The following is a 16796-nucleotide window of genomic DNA, read 5'->3' on the forward strand; positions in this document are numbered from 1 at the left end:
GTGCAAAATAAAAAACCAAAACCATATAACTGTGAATATGGGAGTGAGAAGTCACTGTAGAGACCATCACTTCTAATTCAGTGTTGACTTTTTTTTGAACGCAAATAGTAAGGCTGATTTAATCATGTTGCCTCCCTATAGGTCAGTTGTCTGCAGAGTTTGGGGAAGAAAAAAAAGCTAGTCTGATCTCTGACTTTGCGAGTTCCTACAGTAAAAATGGAACTGGAGAAACTTTTACTTTTCTCTGAATGTCTCTCACTGATTGTAAATGAGATTCAGATGATTACAATTAATGAAGTCAAAAAGATATGACTTAAAACAAAATGGTACATATCTTTTGCCCAGTTATCTATAGCTGCATTCCAGAGCGCATATGCTATGATGATAGAAAACATCTTGTTTTGGTAGATGCGAAAGGGAGGCAAAATAGATAATTACCCAAAGAAATTGCATTGTTCTGTGTTATTTAATTTTATAAAATGTCATTTTCAGTTAATTATAAACTAAGTATAGGCTAGAGCAGAGCTTGATAATTAGCTAAAAGAAATAATTGATAGTTGATGAGATTATTCAAAATTGCTGGAAGAAGTGAGGTTTGGAGCATAGGATTGCCTGTAGCCAATGCTGTGTTTTGACTTTGATAATGACTTTTGATGATACATTTTTGCATTGTGTATTATCAGAACAGACATATATCTGGTCGGTGGTGGTCCTGTGGTGGTCCATTGATGGTTGGGGTACAGGGTGACTGGGGTACAGGGTGAAATTGTAAGCAAACAGGCAGGCAACAGTCAGCAGTTTTATAACTACAATGTCCAGCTATGATAGGTGTTTCTGATTAAATGGTCAATGGTAGGTACAACATAGGTGTACATAAACTGACAACCTGGTATACACTGTGAACAGTGTTACATGGAATAGATCTATGAAACCTATCTGGTCCTGAGTTATAAGTATGCCCAATCGTGGTCATTTTTCATAGACCCTGATGGATGCCTTTCAGTGCTGCTTGCCTTCACGGCTTCTTGATAATAGCTTTAACTTTATTCTCCAATGCTGTTTTGTACTCACTCTGTGCTTCCTCTAGCTGATTTTGCAGGATTTGAAGCTAGTGACGTTGCTGAAGCTCTCACAGCCATGGTGTTTCACCCAGTGTATATGGTCAATAGACTTTGCAGACAACCTTGTTTAGACAACTATATTTTTTAAGTTGGCTGCACAGCTGTCTATGTTTTCAGCCAACATTTACATAGCATCAACTCCAGTAATGCTCATTACCTAATATGATATTAATCTTCACTCTTAACCAATACTGACACAGTTGAATGAGTCATATGTGAGAAAGTAACTGCCCAATTTCAAATAAATCAGACAAGGTTTGACAATGTTTGAGCAACCTTTGAGCTAAAAGGGTCCTTTATTTAATACCTAATTATCCAGTTTTAGAACTGCATACACTTATGCACATTCATGGATTGTTAGAGGGCATGTTTGCTTATTGGTTTTGCTTATATTTCACATAAATAGAGTGGAGAGTTCAGAGTAGCTCAGTACTGTAAATATTACTGGCAACATAAAGACTTAATTAATATTAACATTAATGTTATGTTTATGTTGCTGGACAAGCTGATTCAGCCATAGTTAGCAAGGGCAGAATAAGATTGTTTTGAGAGCAGCAGTAATTTAGCTTTTGTTAAAGTGAGGTCTAAGTTGTGAGTTGTTCAGTAGTAGGGTTATATAGGCTGTAGTGCTACAGACCCAGAAAGGACGCCTTAACCAAGTGAATGCTGCTTCTTCAGGCCGTCTGAGCGCTTCACTCTGTCTTCTTGAGTCTTCCTATGCAAACTCCTAAAAATACAATTGCAGATAAGCACTTTTGAACTTTTGCTGAAATTATTCTTCATCAATAAAAACAAAAGTAAATAAGTAATATTTCTGATGTCTTACTGGTTAACATTTTTTCTAGTCAGATGCATCTTGTGGGAGATGTGGGACAGGGCCATGTTCAATCCAATTATTTGAAAAAAATCTGCTTACAAATGTTAAAGGGGCCATATCTTATAATGTGTGTGGTTTTATGTACCGCATCAGTTTTACATGACCACTTTCCAACCTCATTGTCCCGTAGAATTAAACAAGCTGTTTTTGTTAATGTGCCATTAAGACTGATCAATGTGAATAAGCTCTGTTCTGACTGGGTGTCCTGTATTGTACTAAACTGCTGTAGGCTGAATAGGGGAAATATGTAATTAAGCTAGTTTTTATGTCCTCACATAAACAACATAAAGACTGAGGGTGGGAACATTAAGTCTGTGTTTCAAAGCTTTAAACACTGCTTACATAACACAAAAATTTAATTAAATTCATTATTAAAAAAGAGAAGAAAACTTTGGGATTCCAAGGTATCTTGAATTTTGGCTCGTATAGCAATTGCACTGAATGAATAAACCAGAATTAAGAAGTAAAAGATAAGTCTATAGGCAAATAAAAACTAGCCTTTCTGGCTAAATTTGACTAAATCCAAATGTTTATCAAAGTGCTGCATCATTGTTAAACACAAAGCAGAGCTGAAAAAATGTAAAATTAAAAAATATAGTATTAATCCTTCTTTCCGCTGCATTATACAAACTAGAATATTGTTTTTGCTTGCTACTAGCTTTGAGTCATCATTAAGATATAATCAAAGTCATTCAGAGTGGTTTAATGTGAAACGTTCCATTTAAGAGAGTCGATATCAGAATTGTTCACAACAGCAGTGACAGGAACCAGACATTCAAACTGTTTAATGCCTCCAAAAGCTCCCTAACAGAAAGTTACTCCACAAAATGGTTAATAATATATTGCCTGATGCCACTGACATTGGTTTACAGTAGATTTCAGATAGGTTTTTGGCTTTAAATGTACTTTTTAAAAATACATTAATGGCAAAGAGGAACATGCAAAAGGTTGTAAGTTAAAAGAGTTCCTAAAGATAACGTTTTTCTTCCATATTTAGAACTATTTCACAATCAACACTTAAAGACACTTGTAAAGCCACTGGTTGTTTTGTATAATTAATAAAATGGTTATATTTTAGTTGTAGATATCACAACCCCTGGCTCCTATCACCACAACTGTAAAGAAAATTGGTTCATCAAGAAATTCAAGACAAAAAATTCACATCAAACTAACTTTACATCTTAAGGACTAAATTATGCAGGTTTTTAAAAAATTGGTGGAATTGCCTGACAGTGGCAACTGCCCAACAGTGACAGTCCTTCTGTCTAAGCTAAACTACACTGTAATGTAGTGAGTTTATGCATATGTGGTGGCATTAAGTTTTCTTATAAGTATCACCCCATTAATAATTTTCTATATGATGCTTGTTGATTAGTTATATTTTATATTTAAAATGCTAAACAGTTATACTTTAATTTTCCTTTGTAAAAAGAGCTTTTCTGAGAAGGCGAATTTTGTTAAATTACCAATTATCCAAAGTATTTCTATTTTCCTTATCTTCCCATTAACATTCAAAGTTACTAAAACTAGAAAACCAAGCTCTAAGGAAATGTTATGAAAAGTTATCACATAGCCAAAAAAATGTTAACTTGTTATTTCAAAATGTGAATACAAGTCTGCTCATCTTATCTAAAGTGAATGGTATCCAGTTTCTCACAGGATTTGTTATTAGTGGGTTGTAAACATTTTGTTTTTCTTTCTATGAGCTGATGAAATAAGGGGAAACAATAATGAAATAAAGCAATATGTTAAAAGGTAGCATGTGTTTCTGTTTATCACAGGTTTGTTGCTGTCTGGTCTGTCTTTCAGTATAACTTGTTTTACTGTGAACTGTGTATGTTTTGTATATCTGACTTGCCTTGGAAACTTAACTTGGTTAAAGTGTGCAACTGTAATATTTCTGTTTATATTCTTTATTTGAGCACTTTTTTTGCATTTCCTCATTGAAGAAAACATGTCAGACCAACTTGTGTGAGCATTATATTCTGCACAAAAATTAACTTACATGTAATGCCCATTCCTTTAGGAGCAAGGTAACTCTGGCAATAATGACTGCATAAAAGTAATATGCATAATATAATTCTGTTATTCCATCAGTCAGTATCTTACTAACAGAATATTCATAACACCCCCACTTCAGAGACACCTGCATGCACACTATATCCATAAATTCAGCTAACTCTGTACTCATTTTCATAACTGTACTCAGGCCTTTGCGTCTATGCAACTCTTACCTGTTGGTAAGCGGGCTTTTGGGCTTCTGTTGCATCCTTCTGGTCTGACCTGGAGACTCACCCACTCTGAGGAGGTTCAGGAAGAGGAATCAAAACAGTAGCAGACTGAAGCCAGAAATTTGTCTACTTTTTTCCATTGCTATAAATAACAGTATGTGCTACAGTATGGGATATAAGCATCAGAAGCATTACATAAGCAGTTCTACTTGAGATTACTTAACACATCAGTCTGAGGTAAGTGCATGATTTATGCGTACAGTTTGTACATACATTTTGGAGGCTATAAGCCAATGCTTGTCAGCTGCACTATCCTTGTAGCTCCAACACAAAACTAAAGAAGCAAACTTCAGACACCAAACGCCTTGGTTGGCCAAACCAGTACATTAATGGTACAGTAATTCCATTCGGCTTAGGCATGCACCCTGAGAATTTGAAGGATTATGTCAAAAAAGGATTAAATACTGCAAGTCAAGAAATATGTTGTATTCCAGAGCTAGCAAGGTCTCTACTACCTCAGCTGCAGCCTTGCCTTTAAGACTGTAATGTACAACTAAACAATACATAAAGAAGCTTGGTACATCTCCTCACCTCTGCTTTTTCCTGTCTAGAACTTTCTGGGTGGCAGCAGACAAAATCATCTTCTCTTTGGGACTCTTGGCTTTTTCCTGTTGATAAGGAATTTATTCAGTTAGTCATTATGCTGAATAACATCATGCATTGTCCTGTATATTTAGTGCATTAACTTTTGCATTTTTAAAAAGGGTAGATTTTCAAATGTACCTTCCGAATTTATTATTTTATACAAAAATATTTTCTTTCTCTAATCAGTATTCCTATTTTACAGTTACATATAGACATGTTGTATGAACTAACATGGTCTGTTCAGCTAAAATATTGATCTTTTCCAAAATTGCAGAAGGTACAGTTTAGTATTCAACAAGAATGTGTAAAGGCACATTTGACACCATAACAAGTTTGTCCATTCTTTATGATGGATTTTCTGCAGCCATGTCAAGATTCTTGGGCATTTCTTAAATGACCATGTTATAACATCTTTTAATATATTATTTATATATTAATTATTTAACATATACTCCTCTGTATTATATCAATCAACAATTTAGTATGTAACTACTACGTTGTTATAACTATTATTATTATTATTATTGTAGCCTGCCAAGACTGATAAAATTTACAATATTAACAATAATAATAATAATAATAATGCAAAGTACTGTGAGAAATGCCCCTGAGAAAATACCATGTAAAGTGGTTAACCTGTATAGTAAGCATTTATTGGTTAAAAAGCAACTGTAGAAAAAACACAAAAAAAAACAAACAAGCAATGCACTGTGATTTTATATCTGATGGTGTGTTAGCTGTGAATGCAACTGAAACATACTATGAATGACTACACATTGTTTTTGTTGTTAAAGTAAACAGAGCAAAGATCACATAAAAATCTTTATTTTATTTATATCACATTAACATAAGCACTACTATGAGCTATTGGTAAGTAAGATCATATTTCTAGCGGCCCAAGTGCTGTAACTGTGTATTCAATGACTGTATAATGACATAAAAATAAAAACATTTGTGTTTGGGCCTAATTATAAACCCATTTACTAAATCTGAGTATTATTTACGATGTATTGACAGAATAATATTCTGCTCAATGATTGGCCGGAAAATGCAAGAGAACTGTTTCCATGGTTACCATCTCTCGAAGTTTCCTCTCTGTACGAAGCTCTCGGTCCTGTTGCAGCAGAGCCAACCGTTCATCCAGAGTCATTTCAAAGAATATATCATGAATGTCAAAAAGTGCTGCACGCAGCTGCAGGAGACAGATTCAAAACACACAATCACAAAGCAATCCATGCCTGTAAGAAATGCAAATCAGCCAGAAATCTACAGCACATCTGCTGAGCTTTTGTGAACTTTGCAAGTGATGCTGGGAGTTGTATTCCAGCCTTTTTTCATTTCTAATTTTGTTTACCTGGGCTCTGACTCTTTCCTGCAGTGAAAGATCCTGCTCTGAGAGAGTGTTTCTTTTCTGCGGTGCTTCTTTATGGAAAGAAGAGATGAACTCCCGAGTGTCCTGCGAAGACAAACACAAACACAAACACACAGAGTGATGGAGTAAAAAAAGGGACTTTGCAAAGTCAAACTTTTTTTTACACAGTCAAGCTGTCATTATTAACCTCACAGTCTTTGTTTCATTTCAAATCCAACGTCCTGGAGTACAGAGCCAAAACAACTAAAATTTTGTAACCGTCCAATTACTTTGACACGATAAACTCCCAGAAAAAAGGTACTAAACCGTCACTGGAGTGGTACATCTTCAGCACCTTAGGGAACATAATTGTCTATGTTCTATTGCAATTATATTTTTTAAGCTGCACTAGGTCCATATATGTTGTCCTGCCTCCAGACTTTAGATTTTATTTTTCTATTTAAAACGTTGAAATAAAAAGGTACAAATATGCCTCTTTCCTGTGGAAAAGTGAATGTAGCGTACTTTATTTAAATGGAACTCTAAACTGACTGTTAAAACTTGTACAATATGTCCAATATATAACAATACATAACAATAATATATAACAATATTTCATAACAAAACATTGTGTATGAAATTGAAAAGTTTTGTTTATTTTTAATAACATGACAAATGGGCACAATCTTTCAATTAGTAGGTTGCCACTGTCACACTGTTGGAAAAGAAAAAGAGTGTCCATTTGATGATGTGACAAAAATGGCAACCTATTAGTAGAGAGATTTTGTCTATTTTTAACAATAAAAAAATTTGCTTGGTTCATATAAGCGTTCTCCAAAAGTGTTGAGCTGTCCAAAGATGTTGTGTGAGCAGGTTGAAAGGATGTGGTGACTGACTGCACGTGACTCAAAGCCTTCACCCTCCCATCTTGACAGCATTGTATGTAACTAGGGTGTAGCATCTGTTGTTAAAGAAGTCTACCAACAACACCCTTTTGAGACAGTACTGCTAATTTACATCTACTTTTAAAAATCTATGTAAAACTGGCTGCCACTAGGTGGCCAAACCTTTAGTAATCAATCAGAAATGGGCCATTAATTGCTTTAAGTTAAATTTTTGTACATAACACGCAGACCGCCTGAACCTGGCCTACAAGTTTACATATTTAAAGTACATGTGCATATCTTAATATTTCACCTTTACTGTTTGACGCAGGTGTTTAACTTTTTCAGTCCTCAGGAGCTGCCGCGTAAGGAAACCTTGAGCAACGGCACTGAGGCGACACAGTGCCCTCTGCTGCTCTGGACTTAAAACCTCCAAAAAACAGGAAGAAAGTATGACAAAATATTAACATACTGAAATCAGCAATTTAACCAAGAATGACAACAATACTTGAACTGTTCTTCATCACTGCATGTAGAAAGGACAGTTTTGAACAGAGGCTTTCATACAGACAAAAAGTGGCATCTAAAATGTATAACAAGTCTATTTATATATTCTTTTTGAGAACACTAATAGTTAAAGTTAGTAGACTGATGCTGTTGCCATTCCAGATTAAGCCATGTTAACAGTTACAGATGACACAAAAACTTCCCCATATATATCTCATCAAAAGCTCTCACACCTGGCTCAGTCTGTTCCTAGATTTGTTTACTCCCCGGTTTAGCCCCCACAAGTAGACTGGAGGTGGGACAGAAGATGTCATGATGCCTGAAGTAGCAGGAGAGGGGAGACCTGTAGAACATAAATGGAATAACAAAGATCAATGTCAGTTAATTTTTCTTGTAACTGTAATAGACACTATTCTCAGGCACTAAGAGTACTGTGACAGAAATCCCTGAGTATATACACTATATGGCTATATACTATACACTATAAGTTTGTGAGCACCTGACCATCACACCTATATGAGCTTGCTGGACATCTCTTTTCAAAACCATGGGCATTAATATGGAGCTGGCCCTTCTTTTGCGGCTATAACAGCCTCCACTCCTCTGAGAAGGCTTTCTACAAGATTTTATAAAGTGTCTGTGACCATTCAGTGAAAAGAGTATTTGTAAAATCAGGTATGAGAAGGCCTGGCTCACAACTGATGTTCCATTTCAACCCAAAGTTGTTCAGTACAGTTCAGGGCTCCGGAGCTCCTCCATACCAAACTTGTCAAACAATGTCTTTATGGACCTTGCACAGGGGCACAGTAATACTGGACCAGGAAAAGGCATTCCCCAAACTGTTGCCACTACAGTATGCTGTAGCATTAGCACATAATGGGCCAAGCACAAACACTGAAAAACAGCCCCAGACCATTATCCCTCATCCACCAAACTTTACAGATGCATTTTGGTAGATAGCGTTCTCCTGGCAAACCCAAATTCATCCATCAGACTGTCAGACAATGAAGGGTGTCATCACTCCAGAGAACATGTTTTCAGTGCTCTGGAGTCCAGTGGCAGCGTGTTTTACATCACTCCAGCAGAAGCTTGGCATTGCGCATAGTGGTCTTGGGCTTGTGTGCAGCTGCTCAGCCACTGAAACCCATTTCATGAAGCTCCCATTCTAATGCCTATGTTTGTCTATAGAGACTGCATGACTTTGTGCTTCAATTCATACACCTGTTAGTAGTAAGTTAAGACACCTAAAATCAATTAGGAGGGGTGTCCACACACTTTTGGCCACACAGTGCTATTAATATAAATTAAATTAGATCTGTAATTTATATTGAAGTAATAGGGCTGAACCCAAATATTCGACTTCATTGGGTAGGTATCTGGTTTCTAAATTTGAGATTTAGATATCCCTTTTTTGGCTAAATGTAGGCGATCAATAAAGGCAAACCACAAAATACTGTAATGTCTGTGGCTCTCAGAAGAAACCTGTGCAGACACTGTGCTATTACTCTTGCTGCTAACAGAGGCCAGCAGGCCTGGTAGATGGAGCGAAGCTATGCTGTGAGTGCTGTAGCACTTTGCGAGGAGAGCAGCTAGCCTGGAGATTCGGACGTGGATTTTCTGAACGACTTTCTCAGACCTCCCCCTTAAAGTGAAGGTTTAAATGTTTGCTGTTTATTACTGCCAAAGCTTCGGAGACCAAAAATGGTATTCGGGACAGCCCCACAAAGTAATTATATAGCCATCAAATTACATTTTTTGCAATTATTTTACTACATCTTGTGTTATGCTTTATTATAACACTGGTGGTGGAATACCTATGTTAGGTGTGGTACATCCAGGTGAGATCTCAGCTGGGCATATAGGGCATGAGGTGCTAAGTGAGGAGAAAGTTTCACTAGCTGCCTTCCACTCGCTCCCCAACTCCCCCACAACAGCACAGACACCACCCAGATCCCTCAGCCGCCTCTCTTTCTCTTCCAGCTCCTGGAGAAGACACAAGCATTAGCAAATATATACACAATATACATGTACTGGCCACTTTATCAGGCACAAGTACCTTGTATCTATCGTTACATATTTTATCAGCTCTACTTACCATATAGGTGCATTCTGTAGTTCTACATTCACAAATTGTAGTTCATCTGTTTCTCTGCGTATTTTGTTAGTCCCCTTTTACTTTCATCTGTCAGGATCCCCACAGGACCACCCCTAAGCAAGTATTACTTTGGTGGTGGATCATTCTCAGCACATAAAAAACACAAAGCTGTTCACTGACTAGCTACCATTAGCATAATATGCTAACTGTAGAGATTATTAGCTAGAATTAGGCAATGGTACACATTTTTAGCCATCATGCTGGAGAGTTTAAATGCGTGTTTTGCTGTTAAGCAGAGTTCTGTCATGTCTAATAACCATTTCCTATGGGCACTGATTCATCATGTACTATGACAGATGTTGGCTTTTGCACCTTTCGCTGATAAAAGTATGGGTAGTCCCTTTTGTCGTTGCTGAAACGTTGACTCATCTGACCACAGCAAACATTTCCACTGTCTTTCGAACAATCTGAGATGAGCTCCGGCCCAGAGAACTCGCGGCATTTCTGCTTAGAATTGATGTATGGCTTTCTCCTTGTGTAATAGAGTTTGTTGTAATAAGTTTCTTGATGCAGCAGCGGACTGTGTTAAGTTTTCCAAAGTAGTCCTTAGCCCATGTGGCTATATTTAACACAGCAGCATGACATTTTCTCATGTAATGCTGTCTGAGGGCTCAAAGGTCACACACATTCAACAATGGTTCCGGTCTTACCCTACATCAGGCATGTGAAACTGGGGAACTTCCGGGCCAAAATGCTGCGGAGATAAGCATTTACTCTCGTCTAACGCCCTGAATTCAGTTCTTCAAGGCCTTGCTAATTAGCTGATGAGCTAAATCACGTGTGTTAAAGGAGGCAGTGTGCTGAAGTCTGCAATAGTTTGGCCCACAAGGACTGGAGCCTGAAACATGTTCCCCCGACACGCAATGAGATTTCTCCAGATTTCTTGAAGTTTTTCAGAATATTATGTATGGTAGAAGGTGAAAGACCTAAATTCTTTGCAATTTTGCATTGAGAAATGTTCTTTTTGAACTGTTTGACAATTCTCTCTCAAAGTTTGGCACAAAGTGCTAAGTTACCACCTATCTTTGCTTGCAAAGACTGAGTGGATGCTCCTTTTATACCCAGTCATGATAACCTCCCTTGTTATCAACTCCCCTGCTTATTGTGGAATGTTTCAAAATGGTGTAACATGAATATCTAAAAACGTTTCAATCTTATTCTGCCCCTGTCCCCTGACCTTTATTAAGTGTGTTGTTGGCATCAAATTCAAAATTTGTTTATATTGTGCAGTCAAGTTGGTCAGCCAAAACATCACTTTGTCCTTTTGTCAGTTAAATAAAGGTTTAAAAAAATTAACAAATCTTTTTCTTGTTTTTCTTGATTCTTGTTTTTACTGCATTTTAGAATGAATGAAAAGTCCCCTTTTAAAGAATTTCTTTTTTGTGCTATAAAAACAAAACTGTCTGCTGTTCCAGTTTATTTTCCCCTGTATGTAGATTTACTCGTTATTATCTTGTCCATTATAAAAGGCACAGATATGGCTTAGCTTCACAGTAAATGGACAGTGTTCTTAATGGGGTCATTTTTCCCCATCTGTAGTTCTGCATTATGTAGTTGCATGTTATGTAGTATAGGACAGTCACAATTTCTTGCAATTTCACAGACCTCATAATCTGGACAGTCTGTACCATTTTTCAAACTATTTAAAAAAAAGCAATTGTATGTGGAGTTCCACACACTGACCTGTTGAAGGCGCTGTTGCTCTCTCTCTTGTTCAGCCATGATTAGGGACATCTGTAAGGCATGCTGCTCTTCTTTCACACATCTCTGCATCTCTCCAATAGCCTGTACTCGCCACTGCACCTCTTCTGAGAAAGACACACAACACACTTATTCTGTGCTATAAAATATCAATTACACAACAAAGTAGCTTTCTACCAGTGATTTTTTGAACTGCTCCTGTGAAGCCACTGCCCTCCATAGTTTCAACTATTCCTGTCCCAACACACCTGATCCAGCTGAGAAACGGTTCTATAATCAGATGATGAGCTGGATTAGGAGTGATGAGGGAATAGCTGAAACAGCTCAGGACAGTGGGTCCCTAGCATGAAGAAACACTCTTTTATAGCATATTTGCTGAGCTGCTTTTGAGATAATTTTTTCCTTTGCTCCCAATGATTACCCTCCCTAAGATTTGTGGTAAGGCTTTTATTAATTTAGAAATAATTTATGAAATAAATAAATACATTAATGGTGTTTTTTAAAAACTGGAGGTAAACGATTTTTTCCAATGTTACTGCAGCAACATGGTTAACCGACACCAGGCACGGGCCTTTTCCCACCCTTAAACGTTTCCATGTGGGGGGCAGATGTACAACGACAAACTGGATATTCCGTTGTTGTTAAATGGAGCAGCAAGGGGAAATCCTGCTATCGCCAGTGGCAATGTTCAGTCACAAATTATAATTTTGCCGTTGTTGGCTGTATACCATTGCCTGTTAAGCTATAACATGACGTTCGGAACATATAAAGCAGAAATACTTTTCTAATATTCTTTTGATTCTTGTAATATCTGTCTCCATCTCTTCTTCGCTTACCTGTCCTGGTCTCATCCAGTGTTGTACTGATTATGCAGTTTCCCTCAGTCGCTTGCTGTTGTTTGATATGGCATGAAGAAGCTGAGAGATCTGTGTTCATCAAGTTAGGCCTTAGCATTGATGAAGTTGGGCTAGTGGGGCTAGCTAGTGTAAATGTTGCGTTGAGTTGGGCAGGAGGGGAGCGGCGAGGGGGAGTCCTCTGAGGAACACCTGCCATAAAGCGAGGAACTCTCTCTTGGCTCCTATCTATTGGAGGGCTCTGATGAGGTGGCCCCAGGTTACTATCCAATGTGTGACACCTTCTCCGAAATGCAGTCTCTGAGAGGTCATGTCCTGTATCTGGTGTACTGATAAAACTACCTCTCTCACTCACTGGGCTGGAGCCAGAATGGCTGGCTCGTCGACTTCCGCCTAGTCCTTCTAATTCCAGAAGCCTTCTCTCAAGGCCTGGTGGTAGCACAGCCTCCGGAGACCTCCCTATAGCTGTGATACCTGGCTCATTGGCTCTGCCAGAGTATGAGAAAATTATGTCACCTGTTGACACTGGACGGGGGCGGCCACGATGGGGCCTAAGGCTTAGACTAGCCCCTGTGTTTAGCTGACTGTGCGAAGTGCATCCAGATAAAGAGTCAAGGCCAAGTACAGGATCAATTACTGATTTAGGCTTCTTAAAAGGCTGAGTCTTGAGTTGGCCTGGGCTGAGGGGACTATGGTACTGGATGTAGCAAGATATATTACCATCAGTCTCACGCACAGGGCTACCATTCTCATTCTCTTTATTTGAGAGACTCTCTGAGGGCACAGTACAAGACACAGGTGACTTGCTGCTAACCTTTGACCCTCGCCAACCATATTCCTTTTCAATGTACTCTCGCGACCTCCGCAGCAGGTTCTGTAGGCTTATTTCTTTATTTTCACTCTCAACATCCCTCTCCAGATCCTTTCCTGGGTTTTTGTTCAAAATCTCTGGTGGAGTCACGAGGTGGTTACTGGTCAGTACATTGTTTGAGGGTTTGGAAGGCTCAGGCACTGTAAATGCATTTCCTCGGTCATCCAGAATCTTCTGGACCCGATTTAAGAGGTTATTTCGACACTGAGTTTGCTTCTCTGCCTCCAGTCTTGCGGCTGTCTGCCTGTATTGAGCCATCTCCCTGCGCTGCTTCTCGCTTAGCTAGACATAAACATAGACAGAGGTACATATTAGAGCATAAAAGATCTGTCCGAACTCAACGGGACCCAACTGCTCACATTGGGTTCAAACGTCATTTTCCAAATATTTGTCAGGTTCAGGTCAGTTTTAAATTTAGCAATAAACCATCATCAACACAGCGTAAGATCAGAGCATTAATGGAAAGTTTACTTTGAATTTGGGATGCTGTTTGAAAACATTGTTTTACTTAATATTGGACAGCTGATTATTTTAATCACATAATATTATTTAATTTTGTGATTTTCATTAAATGGAGTAATAAGCTGGTTCAGTCGGTGCTATAGTTCAAATTCAGGTAATGCTTTACTACTTTTAGCAGAAAGGTTAGTACATTGTGCTCTGGACAGTGGATCTTCCATGCAGAACCAACAAACCCCAACATAAATCTGTCATACTTTTCAGAAACTATAAGTCCTAAGCAGTAGAATGCAATTTTACACTGTGACGACTGTTATTATGGTGGAATCAAATTTACCTTTATTACTACACAATCTACAAAACATTATACTTGAAAAACATTTCAGACCACAGCAACAACTAGTCATACTACGGACAATGTTGTACTTTAAAATTAGCAGAACAAGACATTCTACATTCTATCAAATTAGCGCAGAATGTTCTTGAAAAAGCTTCACGAATTGTAGAAAGGTAAAAAAAGCCAATTAAGTCAACTCTCTGGAAGACACAGCTCTTTACACTTTTTTGCCTACCCTTCTCTTACACCATGCTTGTAGAGCGGTAAAGCAAAGCTGAGCAGTGAGCAGAAAAGAGTTCCCTTCTGAAAAAAGACAATTCACTTGAATAGCAATAGATGTCGGAATGCAAAAAAGAAATTTGCTTCCAGTAACAGTAAATTTTGTAATTTTCATTTAATGTAAAACAATCTAGGTAAACTTTAACCCTGTGAATTTGTGGCATTCAAAAGTGTGAGTCAACAGAGCAATGGTGTTTAACTCTGGTCCTGGGGACCCACTGTCCAGCACAGCTCTCAATTTTTCCCTTTAACTTGACCATTTTGGCCTGTAATTTTCCCATGGTCCCTTACACTGAAACAGACACACTGATAACACATAAATTAAGTCTTAATCTTTATTAAATAAAAGAACAAAGTGCAGTTCAGTAAAAGCTGATGTGCTTGTAGTAAATTGCTGTCTTTAACTTGGCCACAAACCTGTAATAAATCTATTAGAAATGAATGGAACTGCAAACTTTACCATCTGAGTCTGTGTCTACTTAGCTTAGCCCCTTGCCATCTTGCCTGTGGAGCCATTTTGTCTGAGGCTGTTTGAAATTACCAGGCTAGTTTTTAGTAGGAACAGTCAAAACTGACAAGCATTTAGGGTCTACAACAGGATGGAAATTGTGGTTAAACGCACACATTCAATGACCATGTTGCTCAGGCATTATTTCTGATAGGAAAAGAGCAAGTGGTCCTCAAAGAAAAACATAAGAACAACTGTTCTTGATGAGTGATGTCAATGCACAACATGATCAGACAGTGTTAGCAAGCACAGTCATTTCACAACAACATAGAGAGGAATATTATAGTATGGTTGCAGCACACAACCCCCTTTATACAAAGACAAATGCTCATTTGAGAGCAAAAAACACAGGCACTGTGTTACAGAGATGTAGAAAAAATGTGAGATGGTTAGAGGAGATATCCTTCGCCATGTTCTCTACTTGTCCCCATAGAGCAGGGGTGTCTAATCTTATCCACAGAGGGCCGGTGTGGCTGCAGGTTTTCACTCAAACAAAGCAGGGGGTCACCTGATTCTACTTGTTTAAACCAACTGATTAAACAAGTAGAATCAGGTGTGCTTCAGCTTGTTTGGAGTGAAAACCTACAGCCACACCAGCCCTTTGTGTATAAGATTGGGCACCCCTGCCGTAGAGAGAAGGGTCTCTGCAAATCAAAACAAGTTACTCTGACTGATCAGCTTCATCCCACAGTGAAAATGCCATGTCTTCCAGAATGACAATGGCCCCATCCACAGGGCATAAGGGGTTACTGAACGGTTGAGTATGAAAATGATGTAAATCATATGCTATGGCTTCACAGTCACCAAATCTCAACTAAAATTAACACCTATGGAAGATTTTGGACTGACGTGTTAGACAGCACTCTCAACAACCATAATCAAAATACCAACTGAGACAATATATTTGGAAGGCTGGTGTTCCACATCCCCAGTACAGTTCCACAAACATGCAGAATCTTTGCCAAGGTGCACTGAAGCGGTTCTGGTGGCTTGTGGTGGCCTAACCTTACTAAGTCATTTTATGTTGCTTTAAGTAATGCTTCAGACTACAGAGCTTATCACATATCTCTTAAGTATTGTACTCACCATAGGTGACAGAACTGTCCTCCCATAGAAGCGGATGAGAGAGGTGTCCATGCATTGGCCAGATGTGAGATGGTTCTTGTCGTATGTCCTTTCAGATTGTAGTCTAACCAGACTGCGCAAAAAGAACTGTTCATAGCTCTCCATGTTTCCTTTGAAGGGAGAATAATTCAGGCCTTATTATTTGACAGATTAAAGAAGGAGATCATTTCAATTGAATTCTTCCTTAAAGTGCACATGCGACATCACAGGCTTACATCTTTCAGCCTCAACATAGATCACCTTCGCTCTCTCATGCATTCCTGCATAAATCAACAAAAATCTCAGTGCTGCTTCTCGTATTCTCTGGGTAACAGACGTGTGGAAATGCAAAACCTCACGTACAAGGCAATAAGTATGATGGAATTCATCTCTAATAAGTACTGCTTAATATCTAGAAGTATGTGCTGAATCTAGCCTGAATTACTTTCACCCTAAAAACCCTTCACCGGAGCTTCCATGACATCTGAATAACAGATGTGTAGATTACAATGTCACACGTGCCGCTTAAACCTATAAACAACGGCATGGATATAAAAACACAACCAACTTATTTGCCTATTTATTTTCAGCCTTTAGCTGATGCTTCTAGCCGACGTTGGCGAACAGCTGCTGTTAGATGGGTGCATCACGGCCTGTCTGTCCTACCTTTTCGTCCGTTTTGGCCGTCAGAGACGATGAGGACTTTCCCACGTTTTTAAAAGAGACGCATTTTAAATCGCTGTTCAGCTCAACTAACGCCAAAACTAATGGCTGTGTTTGTGAAAGGCGGCTTTTCCATCTGCAGCTGCTGTGCTTCGCTGGCTGCGGCGCCTCTGACGTATGAACCCAGAAATCACTGACCGCGCTGCTCGGGCTGCCTCTGAATCCACAAAGCAGGAGCGTCCGGAGACT

General features: G+C 38.6%; 1 protein-coding gene across 1 annotated transcript; it reads right to left on the bottom strand.

Annotated features, from left to right (window-relative positions):
- Positions 1 to 1693: 1693 nt before the first annotated feature.
- Positions 1694 to 16750, bottom strand: LOC118821467 (centriolar coiled-coil protein of 110 kDa-like). The gene is made up of 12 exons (XM_036590089.1): positions 16551 to 16750; positions 15867 to 16015; positions 12309 to 13479; positions 11455 to 11579; positions 9431 to 9599; positions 7850 to 7959; positions 7423 to 7539; positions 6229 to 6330; positions 5950 to 6066; positions 4821 to 4897; positions 4233 to 4298; positions 1694 to 1848 (listed from the first exon to the last, which is right to left on the bottom strand). Exons 2-12 carry the CDS (start codon positions 16008 to 16010, stop codon positions 1773 to 1775), a joined length of 2274 nt encoding a protein of 757 aa, XP_036445982.1. The 5' UTR covers positions 16011 to 16015; positions 16551 to 16750; the 3' UTR covers positions 1694 to 1772.
- Positions 16751 to 16796: the final 46 nt, after the last annotated feature.

This window comes from Colossoma macropomum, unplaced genomic scaffold, assembly GCF_904425465.1.
Source record: "Colossoma macropomum unplaced genomic scaffold, Colossoma_macropomum, whole genome shotgun sequence".
Classification (NCBI taxonomy): domain Eukaryota; kingdom Metazoa; phylum Chordata; class Actinopteri; order Characiformes; family Serrasalmidae; genus Colossoma; species Colossoma macropomum.

Bases quoted from the DNA above. Each gene is read 5' to 3' on its own strand.
- LOC118821467 (XM_036590089.1), bottom strand. From the start codon at position 16,010: ATGGAGAGCTATGAACAGTTCTTTTTGCGCAGTCTGGTTAGACTACAA. The intron at 9,600-11,454 runs GTCAGTGTGTGG...TGTCTTCTCCAG, and splicing joins AGCAACAGCGCCTTCAACAG to GAGCTGGAAGAGAAAGAGAG. The intron at 4,299-4,820 runs GTGAGGAGATGT...GAACCTCCTCAG, and splicing joins CTAGACAGGAAAAAGCAGAG to AGTGGGTGAGTCTCCAGGTC.